The sequence below is a fragment of the Esox lucius genome, chromosome 2 (assembly GCF_011004845.1).
Source record: "Esox lucius isolate fEsoLuc1 chromosome 2, fEsoLuc1.pri, whole genome shotgun sequence".
Lineage (NCBI taxonomy): Eukaryota > Metazoa > Chordata > Actinopteri > Esociformes > Esocidae > Esox > Esox lucius.
The window spans coordinates 5373225-5398787 of record NC_047570.1 but is presented as its reverse complement, the minus strand read 5'-3'; the positions used below and the strand labels follow the sequence as shown (position 1 = coordinate 5398787).

General features: G+C 37.2%; 1 protein-coding gene across 2 annotated transcripts in view; it reads left to right on the top strand.

The window, feature by feature from the left end:
* Window positions 1-25563, top strand: part of luzp2 (leucine zipper protein 2) — a 211955-nt gene that overhangs the window by 103778 nt on the left and 82614 nt on the right. Inside the window, exons 2-5 of one of the 2 annotated variants that reach the window (XM_020051752.3) lie at window positions 1194-1288; window positions 13987-14104; window positions 22322-22392; window positions 24473-24554. In XM_020051752.3, coding sequence (XP_019907311.2) covers window positions 1194-1288; window positions 13987-14104; window positions 22322-22392; window positions 24473-24554 — 366 coding nt within the window. The remainder of the gene's footprint in view (window positions 1-1193; window positions 1289-13986; window positions 14105-22321; window positions 22393-24472; window positions 24555-25563) is intronic. The other variant, XM_010882537.4, reaches the window with a different exon arrangement.

Here is a 25563-nt window from a genome sequence, read left to right as displayed (position 1 = left end):
TTGCCCAAAGATCCACCCTGAGATTATTTGGTCTGTTTGATCATCTCAATGTTCACACACACACACACACACGCTCACACTCACACATGCACACACACACTGTTATCTCAGGGACTTAGCTGAACTAGGTCATCTACGACTCATTAATCAGAAAACTCTTAAGTTATACAGTTGTTTTCAGTCTCAGGATTGGTCATTTATTTTATATCTCACAATATCAATATCTGATTACTGAGATTCCTGATTACTGAAGACAATATCATCGATTACTGAATTTCTAAATTAATTCATACAATTTAGGCCCTTTTATGAAAGGTAACAATTCAGTATTGTAGTGGACCTTATTACAAACACGCACATAGCAGCAAACACAAACCACTTTGAATGTTCCTTAAAAATTGCATCAATGAAGAAAAGTGATTGTGTTTTCCATAGGCTAGCCAGTGTTAATATGACTTGTGTAGTATTGATAATTTCCTTAATGAGTATTTTGTATAATCCCCTACTCTTTCATTTCAGATGTGAAAAATCTATCAATATGAAAATAAGTTACGTTAATCTCATGTAGGACTTTTCAGAGATATAACAAATCCTATAACACTTTTAACTGTCTTTGGATACAGTCACTGATTGTTCAATTTAGTGTAAAATAGGATCAGGTTATTATTATTATACAGCAATATATCTTGCCTTTTGACTCCTTTGTTGGCTTTTATTTACATTGTTAAATTAGCATTCTGTGCCCCCCGTCTACTACTCAGCTGCGTTCTCTGAGGCCGTTCTCTGAGGGCATTCTCATGAGTATGTTCTTGTGAGTGTGGAGAACACATCAGCTATTACAGATTACTCACGCTGCCACTACTGCAGTGCTTTCCAAACTAGCGGATGCAACCTAACATGGTGAGGTTTGCCTGTATTGGGGTGACAATGGCGTCACAATAGACACTGGAAAAAATGGTGCTGGGTGCATTAACTAGGGTTTGGTGAGTAAACTCTGGGAGCCACAAAAAGCGGTTGTTTAAAGCCTTTGAGTGTAATTTTTACACAAATGTAACTCATCAAATGTGCATTCCTGTCATATGACCATCTATCTGATATTTCTTTTCAGATGAAAAATACCACAAAATGTACCACCAATCATTGGTTTAGAAAATTAAATAAGAGTGACCACTGCTTCTATCCTTTAAGAACAGATCGAGCAGTGCATCCTCCTCCCCAAACAACCTGCTGCACACCTGAACCTTATTTTGACTTGGATTGTGATTGGTGGGAATCTTTCTGAGACACGGTGAGGTCACTTTTAAACAGTGTGTTTTTGAACAAGCTTGGTACATTCAGTGAGGTGATCATGTGACATGGGTTCACCTTTAACAGTGTCGGCTACATATGTCTGTCTTCTGTTTTCCTCTTATTATAATAACAGCAGCATCTCGCTGCTGCTAAAATGTGATGCAGTGCCACAGAAATACAGAATGTTTTTATGTAATAAGAGGTTTTTTCCAAAGCTGAGCGCAGTTTACCATCACGCAGTTTACTATTGCATCAGCATCAGAGCAGAGCAACAACGTCCTCCACCCGACATTCAGAGTATCAAGCCTTGGAGTGAGGTCAAAGAAACATAACTGGCTGTGTCTGTGCACATGCACGTTTGTATTGAACTGTCAGTAAGTGGGGTAGCCATAGTTTGAGCGACAATCAAAGGGAAAAAGCAATCCAGCCAACTACCTGTCACAAATCGATAGCTATAATCGGCTACAATAGATTAGTGTCATCCTAGAAACATAACAATATATCTTACGATTTTCATAATTTACCTTCAAAATAAAAGTCTACGGTGTGCCTTTATAGTGTATATTGTGTATGTTTTCAAAGGACAAACTTTGTGGAAAAAATATAAACAAAGGGTTAATTACTATTTAAATAATTCTTTACATAAGTTTAAAAGTATTATAAGGTGGAGCACACAGAGAAATGGGAAAGCTTAAGTATTTCAGAGAACGTAAGCTATTTGTGCTACCACCAGCAAGACTGTATTTTCTACCCCCTATTTAAACCCCAATGCACTATACAGTACATGGAATTCACAATACTTCATGAGTTAGTAGCTAGTGGCTCTTAATAGGACTCTGAGAGGCAATTCATGAAAAGTTTTAGTGAATGATTAATTGAGTGTGAGCACTTAGGTTATTATAAGAGAATTATGTTAAGACAGTATGGTCAAATATAGAAAGTAAAGTTGATAAGCAAGAGAGACTGTTGTACAGCGATGTCATTTTAGCACTTCAGGCATCGTGCCTTTTGGTTTCCTTGATACCAGCGTGTAGGGGAAACACTGGAACTGGCCTAGGCAGTAAGTCAGACTGTGTGAAAGAACATCAATTATACATGAACTACTTTAACTTAAGCCTGCTTGTTATATGTACTACAAATAAATTCTATTCATCTAGCTAGCCAAAAAATTACCTAAAATGAATGTTTGTACGTTGGTGAACATTAGTAACAAATTATTTGGGGGTAACATTAGCAACCTTTCAAATCTTTCTCTGTTAACCAGCAATTTGTCCTGCGATTCCTTCAAATGTCACTATAACATAGAGCTATTCATTCTCCTGATGTTTAGGTATGCATACACCATCTAATTAATGCTCTGGAAGGTGAAGATTGCACACACGCACACACACACACACACACACACACACACACATGAAAGAACACACAATCTCAGCAGGCTATCGTTAAAGCTTCAGGCTTTATTCAGGCTGAGTTTTCTCCTAATTTCTGATTGGAGGATTGACCAGAGCCATGTACATTATTTAGATTGCTTGGCCCTTAGATATAATGCATTAAGCCAATGCAGTTTCTGTATAATGATTCAATTTGCATGACACTTCATCATACTATGGCAGCCAATTTAGCTCCCCATTAACATTACATTGGGATATTTAAAAAATGTACAACTAAATGTCTACAATAAGCGTTATGATACATTTTAATGACAGTACCACTTTTAGTTTAAAATATGTTTTGTTAGGATTGACAGAGCAAAAACATTTTTTATTACAAACACAGAGAGTATGACAGTAGAACAGTACAACTTTCTATGGCATTTTAACTCTCCATTAGCATTACACAGGGAATATATAAACAAATCTTGTAACTGTCTGGAATAAAAACATTGAAACATTATTTATAACATTCATATAAAACAACTTTGGGGTTGAAATAACCTATGAATAAAAAAAAAACTATGAGCTTCACTGCCCAGCCAACTTAACCAATTCCTCTACAAATGTGACTCACAAAAGCCCTTTTAATACTAGCGAAAATACATTGAAAAGTGGACCAGAAGAGAAAAATAAAAAAGAAAGGAATACAATTCTATGTTAGATATAGAGAAGAGAGAGATATAGGATGAGAAAATGGGTACAGGAAGGAAAATCAGTTAAAGTGGCCAAAAACAATAATTTATGGTAATCACATAATGCAACATTGACTTCTCACTCTGCAAAGGCCTAGATACACTCCTAAACCCCTCATAGTAAAAACCACAACATACACAGTCTGTTGTAAATCCCGACCCTGGATAGGGTATATACAGAAGACTCCACACAATTCTAAATTGCAAATACTATCTCTAGTAACTCTCAATGTCCTGCATTATTAGTTGGCAAATTCAGTTTTGAAGGGGTAATTCACACGCCCCCCCCCCCAATTTGTCATTTATCCAATCAATAATGGATATCAATTATGGAATAGCATGGTATTATTTTGGTGCATGGGCAGTACGTCATACTTTGAAGCTAAGACCATTGTACAATCCCATGATTCAGATCTATACCACTGTATTAGGGTTGTCTGACCAGTAGCCGAAAGGTTTCGTGACTGAATTATGGAGCCGGCAAAGTGAAAAATAAGTCATTCTGTCCGTGAATAAGGCAGTTAATCCAAATTACTACCAGGTTGCTTTGCAAAGGGGTATGTATGTTCAGTCAACTTACCTTAAAGAAAACTAAACAAATTGAGCAATTCTATGGTTTTAGTTTCCTCAACCAGGATAATTTTTTTCCATTCAACATTTTGTTAAAACTGTATGCTTTTAGTCCGTTGAGGTGTAAGTCTGTAGAATTTGTGCCTACGTCTGCTTGTGAGAGAGTGGGAGAAAGAGGGAACATGCTGTAACATTCCTCCACTTTCCATTGATTTGCACTGGATTTGTTTATAGTTTGTATGCAATGTTATATTAACATGAATATAGAAATACATGCTGATATGATACATATGCTTTTTCTATTAATCCCATCATCTAAACATTTTGGAGTTATGATAGATAATGTGGCCTGTTTAGACTATATTATGTGAACATTATCTTTCATCCTGTACACAAATACAATTAGTTGTTATCGTGCCATGTATACTGCAGTACAATGCTGTAGTTTTCTGTTAATTTGAAAATATATTTGAAATTGACCTATTTTAATTAGAGCATTATGTGGGCTTGTACCTAATGACTGGCATGCGTTTAAGATATGTGTCCGATTAGTTCTTTAGATGCTCTGGGACCAGCCTTTTAGTTGTTCCAAATTGCAGAACCTAAACTATTGTTTAGACGTCATTCATTCACAAAGGTACTGTCCTTTGGATGACCCTGTTGGTAGAACATTTTATAAATGGTATATAATTTGTTTTATTGAATTAGTCTTTCAAGCACTGTTATTATATTTTAAGATATTTATATATTTTATTTGTCAATTTGTGCCGTTAGTTTTAAAGCGGTTGTATGTATGCAGGCAACATATGTGATGTGAATAGATTACTTAATGCTGAATAAAGTCCAAAAGTAACTAATGCAAATAATGTTGCTTCACCTCAACAATCCTGTGAATATTTCATTTAAAGCTTGAATCAGTGCATTGATATTTGTATCAACTGCAGTAAGTATTCATCTAAGAACTGCCTTTCTTGCTTTGTTTCACATGCCTTGATTTGGTGTCACTCATTTACATGATCTAGATATTGAGAAATGAAACACCATATTGGCTTTTTCTGATTTACCATGTCCGTCTACCTAACATTTAAAAAAAGATTTAGTGTGAAACAACCAAAGCACAATGTATTTCCTGCTGTTTGCGATGTTTGCACATAACAAGACTCAGTAAACATGACACATTTATTTTGTTGCAGTTGTTGGGTTAAAGTCTTGCTTGGGCAGAGAAATATATTAATTCCTCGACAAGCCTTGGGCTGTCCCCCTTATTACAACTATGCATTTGCACCTTCTAATGACACAATTAATCCAGCCTGAAATTGGAAGCACTACATAAACGGCTGCCTCCTCATAATCTGCATGAAAGCAAATAAAATCCTTTTATACTCGACAGGTTAGCACTCACAAATAACTTCAGCTGTTGGTTTAGTAGCTTGTTCATTGTAAAATATGTTCCCCTTCAGTTTATTTGCCATGCAGTATTGGTTTCAAAGTGCATTCATAAATAAGAGTTATCTTATGGGGATACTTTCATCCAGCTACCGGGCAATGTTTAATGAATCATTAACTAAGGTATTTCTAAATATATTTACTAGAAGGGAAACAAAAATAGCTCAGGTCTATAATCAGCAAGTCAGCAGTATATAGTTTTGCGGTTATATACTATCTTCAGATCGACAGCAGACGGGACAATACAGTAGTTCCTTTTAATTGCTTAATATTAGTATTCTTGTGTCATTACACATACTTAAGATGCCTGCAACTGGTGTACGTAGGATCTTTTGTAGTACTGTACATCAGTTAGTGTCCATGAATAGTTCAAAACAATGCCAATTGTTTAGATTATATGATGCATTGCCAGAAACATATTGTATACAGTATATACACTGATCAGCCATAACATTATGACCACATGCCTAATATTGTGTAGGTCCACCTTTTGCCGCCAAAACAGCCCTGACCCATCAAGGCATGGACTCCACTAGACCTCTGAAGTTGTGCTGTGGTATCTGGCACCAAGACCTTAGCAGCAGATCCTTTAAGACCTGTAAGTTGGGCCTCCATGGATTGGACTTTTTTTCCAGCACATCCCACAGATGCTTGATTAGTTTGAGATCTGGGGAATTTGGAGGCCAAGTCAACACCTTGAATATTGTTCCAGGAATACCGTTGCCATGAAAGGGTGCACATGGTCTGCAACAATGCTTAGGTATGTGGTATGTGTCAAAGTAATATCCACATGAATGGAAGAGCCCCAGATTTCCCAACAGAACATTGCCCATAGCATCACACTGCATCTGCCAGTTTGCCTTCTTCCCATAGTGCCATGTGTTCTCCAGGTAAGAGATGCACATACACCAGCCATCCACATGATATAACAGAAAATGTGATTCATCAGACCAGGCCACCTTCCACTGCTCTGTGGTCAAGTTCTGATGCTCATGTGCCCATTGGCGCTTTCCGCAGTGGACAGGGGTCAGCATGGGCACCTTGACTGGTCTGCAGCTACACAACCCCATACGCAACAAACTACGATGTTGACACCTCCTGACACCTTTCTGTTAGTACCAGCATTAACTTTTTCAGCAATTTGAGCTACAGTAACTCGTCTGTTGGATCGGACCACACGGGCCAACCTTCACTCCCCACGTGCATCAATGACCCTTGGCTGCCCATGACCCTGTCACTGGTTCACCACTTTTTTTTTGCTTGGACCACTTTTGATAGGTACTGACCACTGAAGACTGGGAACACCCCAAATGTGAAAGAACCGAAAAATGTCAATCCAATGTTTATTTACATATTCAATGATACTTCATTATTTATTATAGACATCTAAACCTATGTACTTAATTTATATCCTAGTAGACAATCATTGGAATGTTAATGGTTAACATTTGTTTCTGTAAGGTGTGAATGCAGGGACAAAAAGTATTGCTTGTTATTACCTAGCTTGCTTGCTTCTTGTGATAACACCACGCTGTCATATGAGATGGCCCAAGAACAGATCGGAATGTGTCCCTAATTTGATAAGGGGTCTATTCCTCGGGACGAGTTTGTTATCCTTTGCTCAGTAAACCAACCCCCATGCCTTTAGTTCAGGGATATAAACCAGAGGGGTGTTTGATAAAGCTCTCTTGGAGAAGCATTTACCTTCCTTTGCACTTCACCACCACCACCAAAGCACTCTTAGATCATCACATTGCCTCCACCATGCTTGACAGATGGCGTCAAGCTCTCCTCCAGCAATTATTCATTTGGTGTGCATCCCACAATATTCTTCATTGTGATCTGAACACCTCAAAACCTCTTTGCATAACGCTTTTCCAATCTTGCTTTGTCCAGTGTGATCTTTTGCCCATCTTAATATTTTATTTCTATTGGCCTATCTGCGTTATGGCTTTTTCTTTGCAACTCTTCCTAGAAAGCCATCATACTGGATTCACCTCTTCACTGTTGACATTGAGACTGGTGTTTTGCGGGTACTGTTTAATAAAGCTGACAGTTGAAGATCTATGAGGCGTTTGTTCCTCAAACTAGACTCTTTAATATATTTGTCCTCTTGCTTAATTGTGTACTGGGGCCTCCCGCTCCTCTTTCTTTTCTGGTTAGAGCCTGTTTGCGCTGTTCTGTGAAGGGAGTAGTACACAACATTGCATGAGATCTTCAGTTTCTTGGCAATTTCTCACATGGATGATGCTCTAGATACTCAACTAATCTAAAGAAGGCCAGTGTTATTGTTTCTTTAATCAGTACAACAATTTTCAGCTTTGGTAACATAATTGAAAAATTATTTTCAAATGATCAATTAGATTTTTTAAATGATAAACCTAGATTTGCAAACACAATGTGCCATTGTAAAACAGAACTGATGGATGCTGATAATGGGACTTTGTATGCCTATGTAGTTATTTCATAAAAAATCAGCTGTTTCCAGCTATAAAAGTCATTTAAAACATTATCAATGTCTCCACAGTATTTCAGATAAATTTGATGTTATTTTAATGGACAAAAAATTGGTTTTCTTTTGAAGGACATTTCTAAGTGACCCCAAATTTTTGAACGGTAGTGTATATTCATATAAATGTATACTGTATATGCATACACGCTGTGTGATATATTCACATCTTTTTGTCCTCCTCAAAAATTTTCAAAATGTATCAAATACTATAGCTCGTAACAAACAAGCACAGTTTTGATTTTAGTCATACCCCTGTCTATCTAAATGCAAGATAAAGTCCTAGCATCGGCTGCTGCTCTCTTGTAAGAGAGAGACTGTGCCATGGCCTCGCTTCTATCGCTTTATTGAGCTGTTGCTTTGCGGTTCACTGTGGACCTCAGCACTTTCCCCTCTCCTGGCCCACCGCTCAGCACTTCTCTATTGCATCGCAGGGGCAACATCATGTAACTCATAGACTTGCTGTGACTACAAGATTAGAGAAATGTTTGTCTGTGAGAAGTCTACGAAGCAAGTATCCACCAATAAATAATGAAGCTCATTTCCTGTGAGTTTTATATTTGTGTGTGTGTGTGTGTGTGTGTGTGGTACTTTTTTATTATAATTTTTTTCAGCCAACCATTTTTTTGCTGGATTGACTTATGATGCCTGACCGAGGTAGAAATATATGAGGGAGTTAGGAAATTGCAGAGACTGAAATAAAAAATATTTTATTATGTGATCACCGGCAGCCAAGTTTTGAGGACAGTCGTCTCATATAGGATCAAAAGCCTATTTGTCAGACAACCCAATTCTCATTAGCACACATTTCTCTCATCCAATCAGAGAGGTTGCCAGAATGGTCGTGTCGGAGAATGGACATACTATAGTGTGTATCTGGTGTCATTGTTGGCAGTAATGATCAATTTGTGTTGAAGCATGTGCAAAGTCTAGACTTTTATTGTTATCTGTGACTGTGTGGTATAGCTGTTTCTGTGTCAGTAGGCCTCAAATTACGAGTCTTATTCATTTCACTGCCGCGGATGGGCCAATTCCATTGGGTAATGAATATGCTGGCAGACAGGGAGTGATTTCCCCCCAACTCTGTTGCGTGAGACTGCAATACATTTCACAGATGCCAGATGGTGGCAACTCAATGCACTGGATGCATTACAGCCTGTTATTTATTTATTTCCCAGGTGCTGCTTTTCTATTACTGATTTATGTGTTATTGTGTTTGATCCGGTGATGGGATTTGTGACATGAGGTGCATGAGACTTGCAATGAGGCCCAGGTCGAACGGCTGGGAAACCACCCCCCCACCAGGTTCTGTCAAATGTCATGACAACACTGTGCCACATTCAAAAGCGCATAGATAATCTTTTCAGTATGTTGATTTTTCATACCTGGTCCCTGAAATCCACTCTCATAGAGGCTTTACATTAAATCTACTGTAGATCTACATGGATTTACTTGTTAAGCTGCTTGGTGTGTTTTTTCCTTCCTTGCATGATATTTAACCTGTTCTTGCATTAGGGGGCTACTCTTTCCCCAAGAGCATCTACCATAACACCAAGCACTCTTGGGGAGTGGGTACAATGTCTAACAGGCTTTTATAATAAGGATGTGATTTTTGTTCACTACACTTTGATTGAATATGGCCTTAGAGGGTTAGTGACTTAGTGACTGAGCAGGGTCAGACTGTCCCATTAGTGGAGCAGTTTAAGTGTAAAGGTAAATGTTTTTGTAACCTATTACATCTATAACATTTCCAGATAATGATTCTATTGTTGGGGGAAAGCAATCAACAAAGCAGAGCATGTCAGTTTAAAACTGATGACCATTTGCCTTGAAAACAACAGGGGGACCAGCTTGATCTTGCGAGAACTCTCAAAAGGTTTATTTATTTATTTTTTGTTTCTGAATAAGGGTGTTGCATTCAATAAAAATGGATTTCAATCTGGCATTGGTGGTTGGCACTAGGAAAGATGTAGGCAAGCTGCTGTGTTTTCCTCTCTGACCACAGATATGAGAGGGGGGGGGGTGAGGGGGGAAGAGAGAGGGGGGAAGGGGGAGTGGGAGGGAGAACAGAGAGAGAGAGTAGTAGAGGGAAGAGAGAGAGGGAGGGGGAAGAGAGAGAGAGGGAGGGGGGAGGAGAGGGGGAAGAGGGTAAGAGAGGGATGATAGGAAAGAAAGATGAGAGAGTAAGAGCTCACATGACCAACCACAGGCCCAAATGGCCAGAGCTGTCAGTTTCTTCTTCAACACTTAATTTATCACTTCTGAGCTCTCACTGCTTGCTCTATATTTATTTCAATAACAATTTTTTTTTTGTTAAAATATACATTTTTAACAATATGGAAATATGCTATTTTTAGTTTATTGCTGAGCATAATATACTCTATGGCATATTATGGTTTCAAAGTGGGATTGTGTTATTTGAGATGTATTTTCTACTTTGTTAGGATTACAAACATTGAATGTGCCAAAATATTTTTAAAAATACACCCTCTGCTGTAGATTTGCAGGTAGTGCAATTACACTAGAATTATAATATTTTTATTTCTGTGTATTTATAATATTTCTGTGTATTTATAATATTAAGTATTACATCTTCAAAAAATCATATGAAAAAAGCCCAATTTAAAAAGTTATATTCTTTATATTTCAATATGTCAATAACATTAGATTTTCATATAATAATGTGTTTAATGTTATATTTAAATTCATGTGACACCAACATTAGTTTGTCAAAAATATGACAACAATCCTTCCTCAAAAGGAGTCGTTCTATGGATGAGATTTTGTGAAAATACATAATTGTTTTTACTTCATCATTAATAATTTACCTCCTTAGGAAAACATCTATTAGCCTTCAGAAATTACAGACCCATTTCTACCCTTCTTTTTCTTAGCAAAATGTTTATGGTGGGCACGAAAAGCAGACAGACTTTTTCGATATAACTCAGGAATTCATTGAGCTGTTTAAAAACCAATTTCTCGGTTTTTAAACAGCTCGATGAATTCCTGAGTAATAAAAAAAAATCGGTCTGGTTTTCGTGCCCAACACATTAGAAAAACTGCACTAGTCAAGGTAGTGAATGACCTCAGAATGAACAACACTGATGAGCTCTCTGTACTCCTAGTGCTTGATTTACAGTGTAGCTTTTGACATCATAGATCATGATATCCTCCTGGACAGACTCCAAATTGTGTGGTTTCTCAGGCTCAGGACGGAATTGGTTTAGGACAAATCTTACAAGTACAAAATAGTTTGGTGAACATGAGTTTGAAAAACTACTGATGTCTTATGTCTGAATGTTTGATTGTGGATCTTATACGAGTATATATGTTAACCTTTGGTAATTTTGTACGAAATCATGGCCTACATTTTCACAACTGCAATATAAGTGTTAGGACAGTAAAGCTTTTTTTTCCTTTGCTATAAAAAACAAATATTTCTTCTTTATAACATTTTTTATAAAAAAAATACTTTTAGGTTAAGGATGGTCAACTATTTTTAAAGTGCATAAAAAATTGGTAACACTATTTCAAATTGACAGCAATATATATTGGTAGTCCTATGTCAGGGCATCAAACATGTTTGTATTTGTAAATGAAGCACTTATGTGTAGGATTTGGTTGGCCACAAAATGACCCCTCCACATTCTGGAGATTTTCTGCCATGCCTATACTGCAGCCATCATCAGTTGGTGTTTGTTTTGAAGTGTCATCTTCATGAAAGACATTTGAATCTGATTTGAATCTGGAGATTGTCTTGGCCAGTCAACAACTTTCATGAACTCCTTATTTGCTATGGTATTATGTTTGAGGTCATTGTCTTGCTGTTTGAAGAAGCACTATCAAATGAGTTTGGAGGCATTTGCATCCACAGTACTTCAGCTGATAGTGTTTCGGTACACATCAGAGTTTCCCTGCTGCTTTCGTCAGAATTACATCATGAATTGAGATAGGTGAGCCAGTTCCAGGGCTGATTATTTCCAAGCATTAATGGCTGTTTCAAAATATTTTACAAAATGATGTGGTACAGTAAGCTGGGAATCTCCACACTTTCCTCTTACCATCACTTTTCTACATGTTTGCCTACATACATTTCCCAGAACTCTCCAGGCTCTTTTAGGTTCAGTAAACTGCTTGTACTAATTTTAAAGTACACATTTTAAACCATAATTCTAAATTATGGTTTGTACATTGTAGTGTAGCTTATGTACTTCTTCTGCTGATGGTATTGGGTGACACCTCAACCCCTACCTTCTAGAGTGTGTTCCTGATCTGTAAGACCCACTCGCCTTCCATATTATTTTCTGATATTTATGCCAAATAATTTAGCTCTCTTGACAGTCATTGACCCCACTGTGGTCCTCATGTTGACAGACACCAATAGCAGGTCAAAGCAGTGTGTTTGTGGGTCCTGAAAGAGCATTAAAAAGTATTCAATTATGTGATAGCATTAAGCCTACACATTCACATCTCTTTTTATGCCACCCAAAATTGTGATGGATCATGTTTAACTAACCCAAAGCACCTTTTCCCAATACTTTTGGTTCCCTGAAATAGGACTGTGTTGAAAAAGTGTTATTTCTCAACAGTGAAACCAGTACACAAATAAAAGGTACTATTCAATTATTTTAATCTCATACTTATTATAGTGCTGGATTTAAAATCCCCAAGTATTTTACTCTCCCAATACTTATGGATGTCACAGGATATCTGCGTCAGTGTTAGCCTAGTTAACACCCTGGTTAAGTGTATCATTGACATGAATACTCATTATATGGCAGGGACAAACCTTCAGATAGGCCTGAGGTTCTGGTTATTGGTGTAAGACCCATATAGAGAAACACATTTTCACTATCTGGCACTGAAATGCCACCCACCAATTTTAATACCTAAATGTGATAAGATATTCTGGCCCACATCCATAATATAAAGAAAACATTTTCTATCACTTGAGAAATACTGCCATATTGCAGTCTTTTCTCTGCCAGGCCAACATTAATATATCAATGTATTATTTTATCACAAGCAAGCTTGACTACTATAAAGCTCCCCTTTCTGGCCTTCCCTCCAAAACATTAGCACATTAATTTAGGATGTAGCAGCACATGTGCTAACAGTAAGTCTCTCTAGATAAGATTGTTTGCTACTGTAGATGACAAAAATCGAATATGTAAATGTAAATGCAAAAGAGGACCTGAAGGAAAGCACAAATACCATTTATTTAAAAGTCCCTACATTGGTTGCCTGTTAATTTTAGAATTGATATGAAAATTACCTTATTGATTAAAGCACTGGTCCTACATGGCACTGCACAGCCTTGCATGACTGACATGCTTTTAAGATACTGTATGTATTCGGTCGGGCCCTCATATCCTCTGGAAATTGCCTTTTAGCTGTACCAAAGGTCTAAACCTAAACATTTGTTCAGTGTCTTAAGACACTGTGTCCTGGCATTGGGAACAGCCTAGTGGTAGTTTTATCGTTATCATCTTCTATTGTTTTTTCACATCTAATTTTAAACACTATGAAATGCATTTATTTAAGAACTGTGCTATATAAATAATTGTGGTTGGTTGAATTAAAGTTATACACATCACTCAACTGTATTTCATTATATGGGATGCATTCATCTCAGAAATCTCAGAAAATACTCTGTAATGACCAACTGTGAATGCACATTTGCATGAAAGGTAATGTTTTCCTCTTGTCAAGGTCACCATTAAATGAGAAAAATTGATTTTCAATGACATTCCAATAGTTGATAGAAATTCAGAGGCGGACCTCGGGTCAAATGAAATATCAGAGTAAAACGCTTTCCCAAATTGATAGGGTGATTGAAATGGGTTTTTATCTCTAACCCAAGGACTGAGCATTGAGCATTAGTTTTTGTCTGTATTGCTTTACCCTTTTGCTCTAATGATGACACTTTTAATACGATTTAAGACAGTCTCTTCCTCCCAAGGGTACCAATAAAGTGTAATCTCTCAGGCAGCAAGGCATAAAGTTGTGAAAATCTCTCTCTCCTTTCTCTCTCCCTTGACAGACAAGGCCATGAGGGGCTGGAGCAGAAGCTGAAGGAGGTCTTCACAGAGCGGACTGGCATCCTGCGTCAACTGTCCAAGACTTCAAAGGAACTGGACAGCATAAAAGGCAACCTTCAGGTTAGAGCTCCAGTGTTCCTCTTCTGACAGATTATAGTGCAATGTTAAAGGAAGGTGGATAGCTTTGAGGAACCTTGAGCTTATTCTCAAAAAGGCTCTGCTTTATGACTTAAAAAATTGTTTTAAAAATATGCTCAGCATGTGATTCACTCTTTTTCATCTGTCGCCCTGGCAGATGAGTCACTGCATACCTGTGGCCTCATTTTTCAAGAGAAGATGAGCAATATTATCTGCATTTTTGACAAAATAATATGACTGGAAGATTGTTCTAAAAGTGTAAATGAGGTGCAGCTGTAAAAACTGGAAAATTACAGCACTGCGAAGGTATTGAGAATGATGGCTTTAATGAGACTACTATTAAATAGTGATTTTAATAAATGTGTTTTAATAAATGATCTAATAGCTATCGTTTGAGGTCCTAATTGTGTGAGGCTGATGATTATTGTTAATACACTGTACTTTTGTGTAAGACCTGGGTATAAATAGAATGAAATTGCTTGACTTGTTGGAACGATTGAAAAAGTTACAATCTTGTCCACCTGACACTCCAAACAAAAAATTCTTTAAATGATTTCACCTCGGGTCTGCTTTGATTAGTATTTAGGTTTTAATTTTTGAAAGCTTGATGTAATCCTTTTTGACATACAGATCAAAATATTGTTTTGCACCTAAGCTACAATGTTACCCCTTTCTGTGAACCTAGTTCAAAAAGGGACTGACAGAGCAGGGAACGCAGGTAAGTGGAGGTAGAAGACAGGATTTCATTATAAAGAAAATCACTCCCTTCGGTGTTAAATACATTAATGAGAATTGTTAAATGCACATCGTAGAAGAGCGATCTCACCACAGTGTATTTCACCAAACACAAGTTGTATTCTGCAGCAAGGCCATATTATTATTATTTTAATTTTTTTATGCTTTACTGACAAGATCCCTTTTTAGCCATTATTGGCTTGATGAGCCAATTAATTTCCAGCATTATTGTGCCTATCTGCTTGGTGTGCAAAATTGTCTGTTACACAGCTCGCAGCCAGTGTAATGACAACTGTCTTGTGAGTTAACAGAAACAGTTTAAACTAACTTGGAGCTCTGCTGAAATCAACAAAGTTGGCTTACCTGGCAGAAATATATCAGAACTAAGTTGCCATGAAAAATAATTTGCCCCTTCCTGATTTCTTCTACTGCATATTTGTCACACTGAATGCTGTAAGAACTTCATACAAAATGTAAGAAAAGATCAAGTGAACCCAAGTAAACACAATATTCAGTGTTGAAATTATAATTGTATTTATTTAACTAGAACAGTTATCCAACACCAACTGGCCCTGTGTGGAAAAAGGGATTGCCCTGCTGAACTTAATAATTTGCTTGCACCAGCTTTTGCAGCAACCGCTGCGACAAAACACATCCTATAATTGGAGATTAATCTTTCACATCGATGTGGAAGAATCTTAACCCACTCTTCTGTGCAGAATTGCTATAATTCAGCAACATTGGAGGGTTTTCAAGCATGAACTGCTTGTTTAAGGTCCTGCCACAGCATCTCGATGGTGCTACGGTCAGGACCCTCCAAAACCTAAATTTGTAGGTTTCTTTTGTTTCTTTTGTTTATTTTGAGATTAACTTTTGTGTTTAGGATCTTTGTCCTTCTGCATAATTGGTTTATGTTCTGCTGCATAACCCAATTATGCTTCATCTTTAGATCATGGACTGATGACCAGACATTCTTCAGTGTTTTTCTGGTAGAGAGCAGAATTCATGGTTCTTTAAATGATGGCAAGTCTTCCAGGCCCTGAGGCAGCAAAGCAACCCCACACCATCATACTACCACCACAATGACTGTTGGGATGATGTTCTTATTGTGAAATGCTGCATCTTTTGACTTGTCTGTCCACAGAACATTATCCCAAACAGCTTTGTGGTAATCAATGCATTCTTTTGTAAATGTGAGACGAGCGCTAATATTTCTCTTAGTTAGCAGTGGTTGCAATTCTTCCATGAGTTCCATTTTTGCCCAGTCTCTTCTTATTGTCGAATCATGAAAGCTGACCTTAGCTGAGACAAGAGAGACCTACAGTTCCTTAGATATTACATTGGGTGTTTTTCTGACTTCCTGGAAGAGTCATCGCTGCACCCTTGGAGGAATTTTGGGCAACACTTTCTGTTAAGTTGACACTTATTACTATGTAACTGCAATGTAAATACATATTAACAACTGTATTAACAATAATGTAATACCACAGGTTTTACATTGTAATTACAATAGAATAATGATTTATATTTATAGGTTATTACACTTGTGGAAGAACAAAAGGTAATTACAAACATCCTGTAGGATGCTATTTCAAGAGTGTATTTACACATGCTTTTTGTTTTAATAATTACACAATGTCTTATGTAAAAAACAAAAACATATTGTGATTACACTCCTGCAGCCGGCTCTTGTGCACCATATGAATAGTTACACAGATGTTATCTCTCCTAACGGTGTCTGTTCCTCCTACAGCTACATGTTGACCCTCAAAATAGCCTGACATCCAGATTTCTGAGGGAAGAGTAATTCTACTTGCGTAGATTGCGTAGATATGCACAACATTTGAAACATCTCACCTAAAATTGGAGGTTAAAACAGGGTCAGTAATCAGTAATGCGTCTTTAACAGACAAACACTACTGGCTAACTTCACATGCATATTGCCTGGCTACAAGATATGTAATATGTTGTGCATATCTGTGCAATCTCTAAGTAGAATTGCCTCTGAAATCTGGATGGCATATTATGTTTGAAGGTCAGCAATAGTAATTTTACTATTATAAACACAAAATAAATGCAAGTGCGATAGCTAACCAGTTCACCCCTGCAATTTTTTCTGCAACATCCTAAAACCCTTTTTTCTCAAATTATTGATCTGAACTAGCCTTTAGTGTTCTACTTCCACCCTTTGCCCACTGCCTGAGCACATGCAGCTAAATGTATTAGTTGTCCTTTTTAATTAATAAAAAAAAATTTGGATGAAAAAGGAAAGGAAAGGATCTGAAAAAAATCTCCAGCCAGTAGTAATGTTAGCTAGATACATTGTCAATCAGACAATCAACTTAGCTGTATTTCTGTATATACTGTTCTCAAAATAGTTTAATAAAATCATAAATATCTAGCCTTCCTATAAGCACATTGTGTAGGGAAAACGCCCTAATGTCTACCTTATGTCTCTTTGCTGATTTCAATCTTGATGCTTAGAAACAAATTGGCTTGTTGCTAGCTGGCTACCTCACCACATTCAGCGTAGTTAACTGGCATAGGCAGTCTCACTACCGCCTGCAGTACTGAGGTAAACAGACAGCGCAAGTTTTCAAAAAGCTAGCAAACATAGGCTGGGGGCCTTTAGACATCTCTATGCACCGGGGGCCACAGTCAGGACCTGACCGCAGAGGTGCCACTAAGCATATCTGCGTTACTGTTTTGGTTGTCCCCAATTGGAGGCAGCTGTGCTGCATTGCCTTTAATTGGGGACCCTATTTAAGTTGCCTTTGTTTGAGTTTAGTTGTGGATTATTGTTTGCGCCAGACGTGTTTGCTTGCTGTTGCGCATCAGTACTTGTTTGTGCCTCTCCTTTTGTTGTTTTTTGTTCTGTTTTGCAAAAAATAAGCATTAAAATGATGTTTTCTCTCAGCTCTGCGCCTGTGTCCTGCCTCCATGTCATATATATATATATATATGACGGCATTTAGATTCCGTCACTCACAGTTGAAGAGTACCTATGATAAAAATGCTTTGTAAGTGGGAAAACCTGCAAAATCGGCAGTGTATGAAATACTTGTTCTCCCCACTGTATGTATATATATATATATATTTAATGAGGGGTATGGCCCCTGCAGATGGCACCCTAGGCGACTGCCTAGTTTGCCTATGCCTAGAAACACCCCTGCTAGATGGGCACTATGAGCGATCGAAGGGCCAAATAAAGGAGAATTGTCGTTTTTTCCCATTTTCTTTCCCCTTATGATTAAATAATTAATGTGGACTCAGAAAATTACATTTTGCTGTTTCACTATGAAAATGTTTAATGTTGTCTTTTATACTTAGCACCTTGAGAATATTTACAGGGAAGAGGTGAAGAAATCAATTTGTAGCTTGTGTAGGATATTAGTCTCTACGTAGTGGATCCTTTTGTTAAGAAATTGTTCATTATCACAGTACGTGTGGGTCTCGTTGGTGTTCAGATTCATCTCAGTTAGGAAATGCCAATACACACAAATTTGTACAGGGGTGTGGCTACCCAAAATTCAACAGAGTACTATAAGTTCACCGGATAATTACATTTGTGAGCTTTGACTGAAAGCAACGTCCTGTGAATGAATACAAATGAATGTTCTGTTTTCAACAATGCGTACATTCATACAATAATTCCACACTTGCAATATGTTATCATATTCCACTGGTGGCCTATCCTGCCCTTATTTTGATGTAATTAAATCCTATTCTGGTAATTCTAGTTTGATAATTCAATTGAAATTGTATCATTTCCAGATATAATTAATATTTGGACATCAGACAGACAAACAGACAATATCCAAAATCCTATTATTTCAATGTTATTAAGCTCAGCCTATTTTAAAGAATTTATTGAGCTGGTTTAGTGTACAGCCAGAAGAGGACTGGTCACCCCTCTGAGCCTGGGTCCTCTCTAGGTTTCTTCCTAAAATTCGGCTTTCTTAGGGAGTTTTTCCTAGCCACTGAAATCCAACACACGTTTGCTCCTTGGGGTTTAAGGCCGGGTGTCTCTGTAAAGCACTTTGTGACAACTGCTGTTGTAAAAAGGGCTTTATAAATAAATTTGATTGATTGATTTTATAATCAATGGAATGCTTAAAACTGAGCACACCATTCTGGTTAGGGGCAACACAGAGTATACAAAACTAATTTGCCTGTTACATTAGTGGTCAAAACCATTTATCTTTGGCAACGGGAGAGCATGGTTCTAAAATGCAATGATATCACACAGTTTCACCATTTATGAAATATTTGTATACATACAGTACAATAAGTGAAGGTTGATAGTGTATCCAATGGATAATGTTGATTTTATTGTATGAAATTCTGGGTGATAAAACAGGTTTGTATCCCCTTTTTCAATCTGCTCCATATGCAACAAAATGTAGCCTACAGCAAGAAGTAGTCAGTAACAACTTGGAAGAATGGCAGGTGTTTCTGATGAATAATGATTGCCATGCTGGTCAGTTGCAACATTGTAAATAAAGCCCACCCTAGATTGTAATTTAGGCTAAAAAGAATGCAAACTTCATCTCATAGGAATTAAACAGCATTTTCACAGAAACATCTGAAGTGGGACAGTCTGAGTTTTCACTTCAAAATCAAATAGAGTGGCTTGCAGAAGTATTCAAACCCCTGACCAACTCTCTAAATGTATTGATTTACAAATGGTACACAGACATTTAAATCTGTTTAATATTTTATTTTTAAACACTGACACTCAAAATCAATAATTGTAAGGTGACATTAGTTTTATGCTGGGAAAAATAAATGAAATATGCTGCTGGCATGAGTATTTAACATCTACAACATCAACGTTTGGAAGGCTTAAATCTATTTTCTTATTTTATTTTGTTAAGTATTTGCTGATTTTGCACAGTGTAAGGCGTGACTTTGTTCCGTTCTTCCAGAAAGATTTGCTACTGGTTGTTTAGGTTGGCTGGACAATGCTTTTTGACAGCAATTGTCAAATACTGACACAGAATTTCAGAAGGGTTAAGATCAGGACATTGACTGGGCCATTGTAGGACCTATTTGTTCTTCAGCCATTTAAATACTGCTTTGGATCATTGTGCTTTTATTATAGGGAAGCTTTTTCTTGAGGCATGCGCAATGTTTGGTCTGTGCCACAAATAGGTCTTGTTGTCCTAAACTCAAAACACTATCTTAGTCTCGTATGGCCACAGAACCAGTTCATATATTTTTCAAGAAACAATCACATTTCTCAGTTTCAACATTTGATCTGTTGTCTTTGTACTATTTTCTGTTGAATATAGGGTTTAAATGAGTTACCCATAAATTCATTATGCCCAAAATTTCTTTTTTGGAAAGGGGGTTTACCATTTGTAATTCAGCAAAGTATTGGTCATGGGTTTGAATACATTTGCAAGGCACTGTGTATCATTATGATGATGTACAACTTGGGTAAGCAATCAAATTTCAGGTTTAAATACTAGATGTGGGAATTTCATTCTAGAAAATAGCTGAAGACTCCTGAAGTAGAGGCACTTGTAATAAGAAAAACATAATTTCATGTATTTTCTGTGTAAATTCTTCTTTTAACCTTAACATCCAGTGTCCCACAGACAAGCAGAAGACAATACTTTATCTTAGGTGTTAGCCAGAGCATCGTGTCCCACAGGCACTTCAACCAAATTCCTCTCTTTGCCAATTTTGGTAGCTGTTCTCCCTTGGGTTAGCCTGGTCGGATGTGTTCCCTTTGGTGGGCTTGGATGGTTGTGGACTGATTCGGAGAGCTGGAACAGTCAAAGAGTAAAGGGGTCAATTTTAGTTTAGTTGTAATCAACAACTTTTCAATTACACGCTGTGAACTTCTGAGTTAGCCTGTCTGAGTTCTGGTGTTGTCCACCTGACTAATTCTGGTTGCTTCCATTATCCCTTCAGGCACGCTTTGATGTCAGTTATATTTGGTAACAACCAAATATACACAAGGTGGGTCTTGTGCTAATATACAAGGTTAAAGCAAAAGGAGAAGAGAGGGTGCGGATTAAGTACTTAAAAAAAAAACTGGAGAGAAACATTAATGGTAGCTTTATAGAGCGATCAATTATATATGTGTAACCTAATAACCTTTATGGCAAAGAGTTATCCTCCCAAGAGTTTATTTTATAAGACATCCCTTGGGTCAACTCATCGTAATTAAACTTTGTCTGATAGAGCTTTAATTCATGGCAGTGGCTCTGTGGTGTGCTAGAGTAGGGTTTAATGGAGGCCAATCCTTCGCACCTCAAATCTCAATGGGGTTTCCTTTAATTTTTTAACCCAATTATCAATAAAGCTTTTACAACTGTCACTCATCAATATGAAATGGAGAAAAATAAAAATTATGTTTTGAACCTTGCTCTATGAAAAGTGGGATGGACCACTGTTGAAACTTTTATACACAGCTATTGTAAAGTGCCAGCAACCCCTAAATTGAATGGTTATGGAATGCATCTATATTGAAGTTATCACGATAAAGAAATATGGGTATTTTTCTGAATGCCTCTTCTCATTAATACTGAAGCGCATTTTAAAATATTTTTACTACTGAACTTTGATTACTGTACTTATTGAAATTAGAATCTAATCATTAACAAAACACTCTACCACTTGAGTTTTATCAACATTCACAAAGAAGTTTGTCTTCATGTCAAAACTTTCTTAATGAAAAAGTTCATTATTCATAATTACACTTAAGTACACAAAGTATTTTTTACATTGCTGTAATAAACATATCGATATCCTTATCTTATCTATGACGGATTACTAATTTCATATGAGTATTTTCTGTATAAATTCTTCTTTTAACCTTAACATCCAGTGTCCCACAGACAAGCAGAAGACAATACTTCATCTTAAATGTTAGCCAGAGCATCGTGTCCCACAGGCACTTCAACAGAATTCCTCTCTTTGCCAATTTTGGTAGCTGTGGTCCCTTGGGTTAGCCTGGTCGGATGTGTTCCCTTTAGTGGGCTTGGATGGTTGTGGGTTGTGGATTCGGAGAGCTGGAACAGTCAAAGAGTAAAGGGGTCAATTTTTGTTTAGTTGTAATCAACAATTTTTCAATTACACGCTGTGAACTTCTGAGTTAGCCAGTCTGAGTTCTGGTGTTGTCCACCTGACTAATTCTGGTTGCTTCCATTATTAACTTTCTTCATAAAAAAGTTCATTATTCATAATTACACTCGTACACAAAATATTTTTTACATTGCTGTAATAAACATATCGATATCCTTATCTTATGCATGACGGATTACATCATTTGGATGAAAAATATATTTGTATGTATTTTTTTATGTTTTATTGCATTCGCACCAGAAAGTGACTCTATGGGTGCTTTGAATCAGTGCCTTCACATTGGAGTGTTGCAGTGAGAGTGTGAGTGTTTGTATAATCAACAAATGTCTCTTTTGAGACTAAAAAGCTCTCCTTCCTCTCTTCTAGACACTGAAAAATGATGACTCTGTGGCCAAGAAGGATGTCCAGAGAATTCTTGAGCTCAGCCACAAGCAGAGGTAAATTTAAGCATCTTAACACAATCCAATCTATATAAAGGTAAATTATTACATACATTTAATGGTTTGCAAAATACCTTTCACCTTATGGGCCACATACAAATGTTTTAAACCAACATATATATGTGGTATTACACATTGCATGTCTATAACATTGATGCAACATTAGTTCAGTTTTACCCAGTTAACGTTATTTGATTGATGTCATGTCTGTAGTTAAACGTGCCTTTTATGGTGCAATAACAACGTGATTGATTTTACATTTAAGTAATTCAGCAAATGCTCTTATCCAGAGTCACTTAACAGTAGTGAGTGCATATATTTCAAACATTTTCATACTGGCCTTTGTGGGAATCAAAGCTTCCATCATAGTATTACAATTACTGCATGCTTTACCATGTAGCTACACAGAAATTTCACCTGCAATTCAATCTTTTGAATAGACAATATCAGCTTTTACCTTTGACTATAGTTCTATAAATAGCAATCACATAAAACATTATATATTTTTTTGAAGAAATGGCTCCTATTCCATCAACAATTTGAGTAGCCACCTGTGTTCCACTTTAAATCCGATTAATCCTGCTCTTGATTCATTCCAATGCCGAGAATCAACAGGTATTCAGGCAGCTGATATATCGAAAATAATTTGTTTTTGACAGCTTTCAAGCATGTTTTTGATTGCTTCTGGGGAGTAATCACTAGCAACTATTTCAATGTGAAACCATGGTAGCCACACCCAGAAGTCAAGACAAGTATTCCAAAAGTAAAAGGGTTACACGATCTTTCTAACAAATGCAATTTCATTTGACGTTGTAACTTTATAAAAGAGAAAAAAAGAGACGGCTTAGTTAGCAACATGAAATACATCTTTACCACACTTTAACAATTAGGCTGGCACAGGACACTGAAAGCATGTGAACAATTTAAAGGGCCATTCCCGTCCAGCAGACAAAGGGAAGACGTGATTGAAAGTTGAACATTCCGGACATTATACTTGTGTGCTCTGGTTAAAGCAGCTGGCTAGTGACAATGTTGCATATTATTCTGTTGACTTATACCCAAATGTTTTTTAGTTTTCCTGCATTTCTAATAGTGGCCAACTATCAAAAACCCCAGCTCAAACGTCCACTTTTGAAAATGGTTGAGGTAGCCAATCAGGAGTCTAGGGAGGGATGAGGAGGCAACTTAATGGTTTAGTTACAGAACCGTTACATGCCCAGACTATTCAGTTATTGATTTTTGTGCATTACAATCTTAAACAGAAATGATTTATAACATAACTATTGGAAATATTGTTGGAAGGAAAAATATTTAATTAATATTATATGTAATTAAAAGTCATATTTCTTTGAAATCTGAAAAAACTGAGCAGTTAAATTAATAGCTGCCTTCCCACAGCTCAGTGTTGACTAAGAAATGTTACTCAGAATCTGTTTGGTTGTTTGTAACCCATAGGCAAATGTCTCTAAATATCTTCGATATGTTGACTTAATGCTAATTAAAAAAAGAATTATGTTAGGTTTCCTTTAAGAATGAAGATCACCCTTCATTCTTAAAAATCTTTCATTGTCACCCCAAAACCTTATATTTTTTTAAATGCCAACTCTGTGGTAGTAGCAAAAAATAAAATGTTTTGCTCGGCTGGGCTGATTCCAACAGACACATTCATTGGCATGTGAAATACCACAGGCATCACAGCTGTAAAGAGAGACTCTTCTTTCTGTGATATCCTCACAGTGCTGCTGGTATTGACTGCAGATGCTACTCCCCAACTGCACAATTGATGGACCATGACCATGTCATATGTAGTTAAACTCTGAACGTATATATTATGTGCAGACAAAGGGAATATTTGCTTGCTGCTGTAATTTAATATTTAGTATTCATGTAGAAATTTCGGTTTGGTAGTCTCTTGCACAAGTTTGAAAAGTAAAAATAGGACTAACGATTCGGTCCTAATCAGTGATTGTGATGCTACTGCAGCTGCCACTGTTTCACCGCTGTCAGAAGTCAGAGAACAGTGGTGAAGGGGAAGTAAAAGCACTAACTGAGTTTTTCTCACTTTTCCTTTCACCAGGGAAGAGATGAAGTCCCTCCAGGCCGCCTTGCAGAAGCAGCTGGACGAGGCGACGGAGCGAGCCGAGAAACAGCAGGCTACGGTTAGTAGAAGTCCTCGCTCGTCGTCACCTCGTCCACACCTCGTCCACACCTCCCTCCTCTAACCTCCCCCCTTGAAACCTGTCACCCAGACCTATGGGCACCTGTCACCCATCTCATTACCCAGCAGCCATCTCTACTGACCGGCCCACACCCACCCACCCACACTCCTCTTAATGGAAGAGTGAGAGAGCTACGCAGCACCCAGAAATAGAAAGCATAGGGAGGAAGGGAGATTGGATCTCTGTTCTCCTCTTAAAGGATATGTTTCTAATTAAATATTAATTTAGCAAAAGCTAAACTCGACTGGACAGACGATGTTTTTCGGTAGTGGTCCCAAATAATTTAGATGAAACATACCTGTGGTGTATGAGAAGAAGAAAAGCTTTTAATGGATCAGGTGGCATTTTTTTCTTTTTTTGCCATACCAAGTAAGCGGAGATGGCCAAGAAGAGTGAATGAGTTAGTGACTGACTGATTCCGCTTTGTTAAATAGCGTAGTGGTTAGAGACGCGGATCTGCAACCAATAGGTCCTGTGTTTGAATCTCGTCACAGTCAAAGCAAATTATGCATTAGGATTTGTTGCGGATAGATAAAAACTTTGCATGCTACAACCTTCAGTAGCTGCGTTATGGTAAACATAAAATAAAACTGTTCACGGTTATGTTGTGACTATTTATGGTTGATTTTCAAAGTATGCATCCGTGCAGTAAAAGTGTAGGGGTTTCCACAATGCTCTTGTTTTTTCACTTGACGAAAAGTCAGTTATCGTCACCTATATTGATAGTTATTGTATCAATGTCATTCAAGAATGAAAGAAAAAAATTTGTGCCATGAAATAGCTTTGGCTGTGTAATGTTCAAGTAGTAAGTTAGATACTAGTAAGCCTATTACTGGCTAATAAGCTGTTCAAATGGCCAGTGGCAAAAGCTATACATTTACTTACTAAGAAACATTAGGCAGTTTATGTTGTCTAGTGAAATATTCTAACTTGGTTTGATGTTAATGTG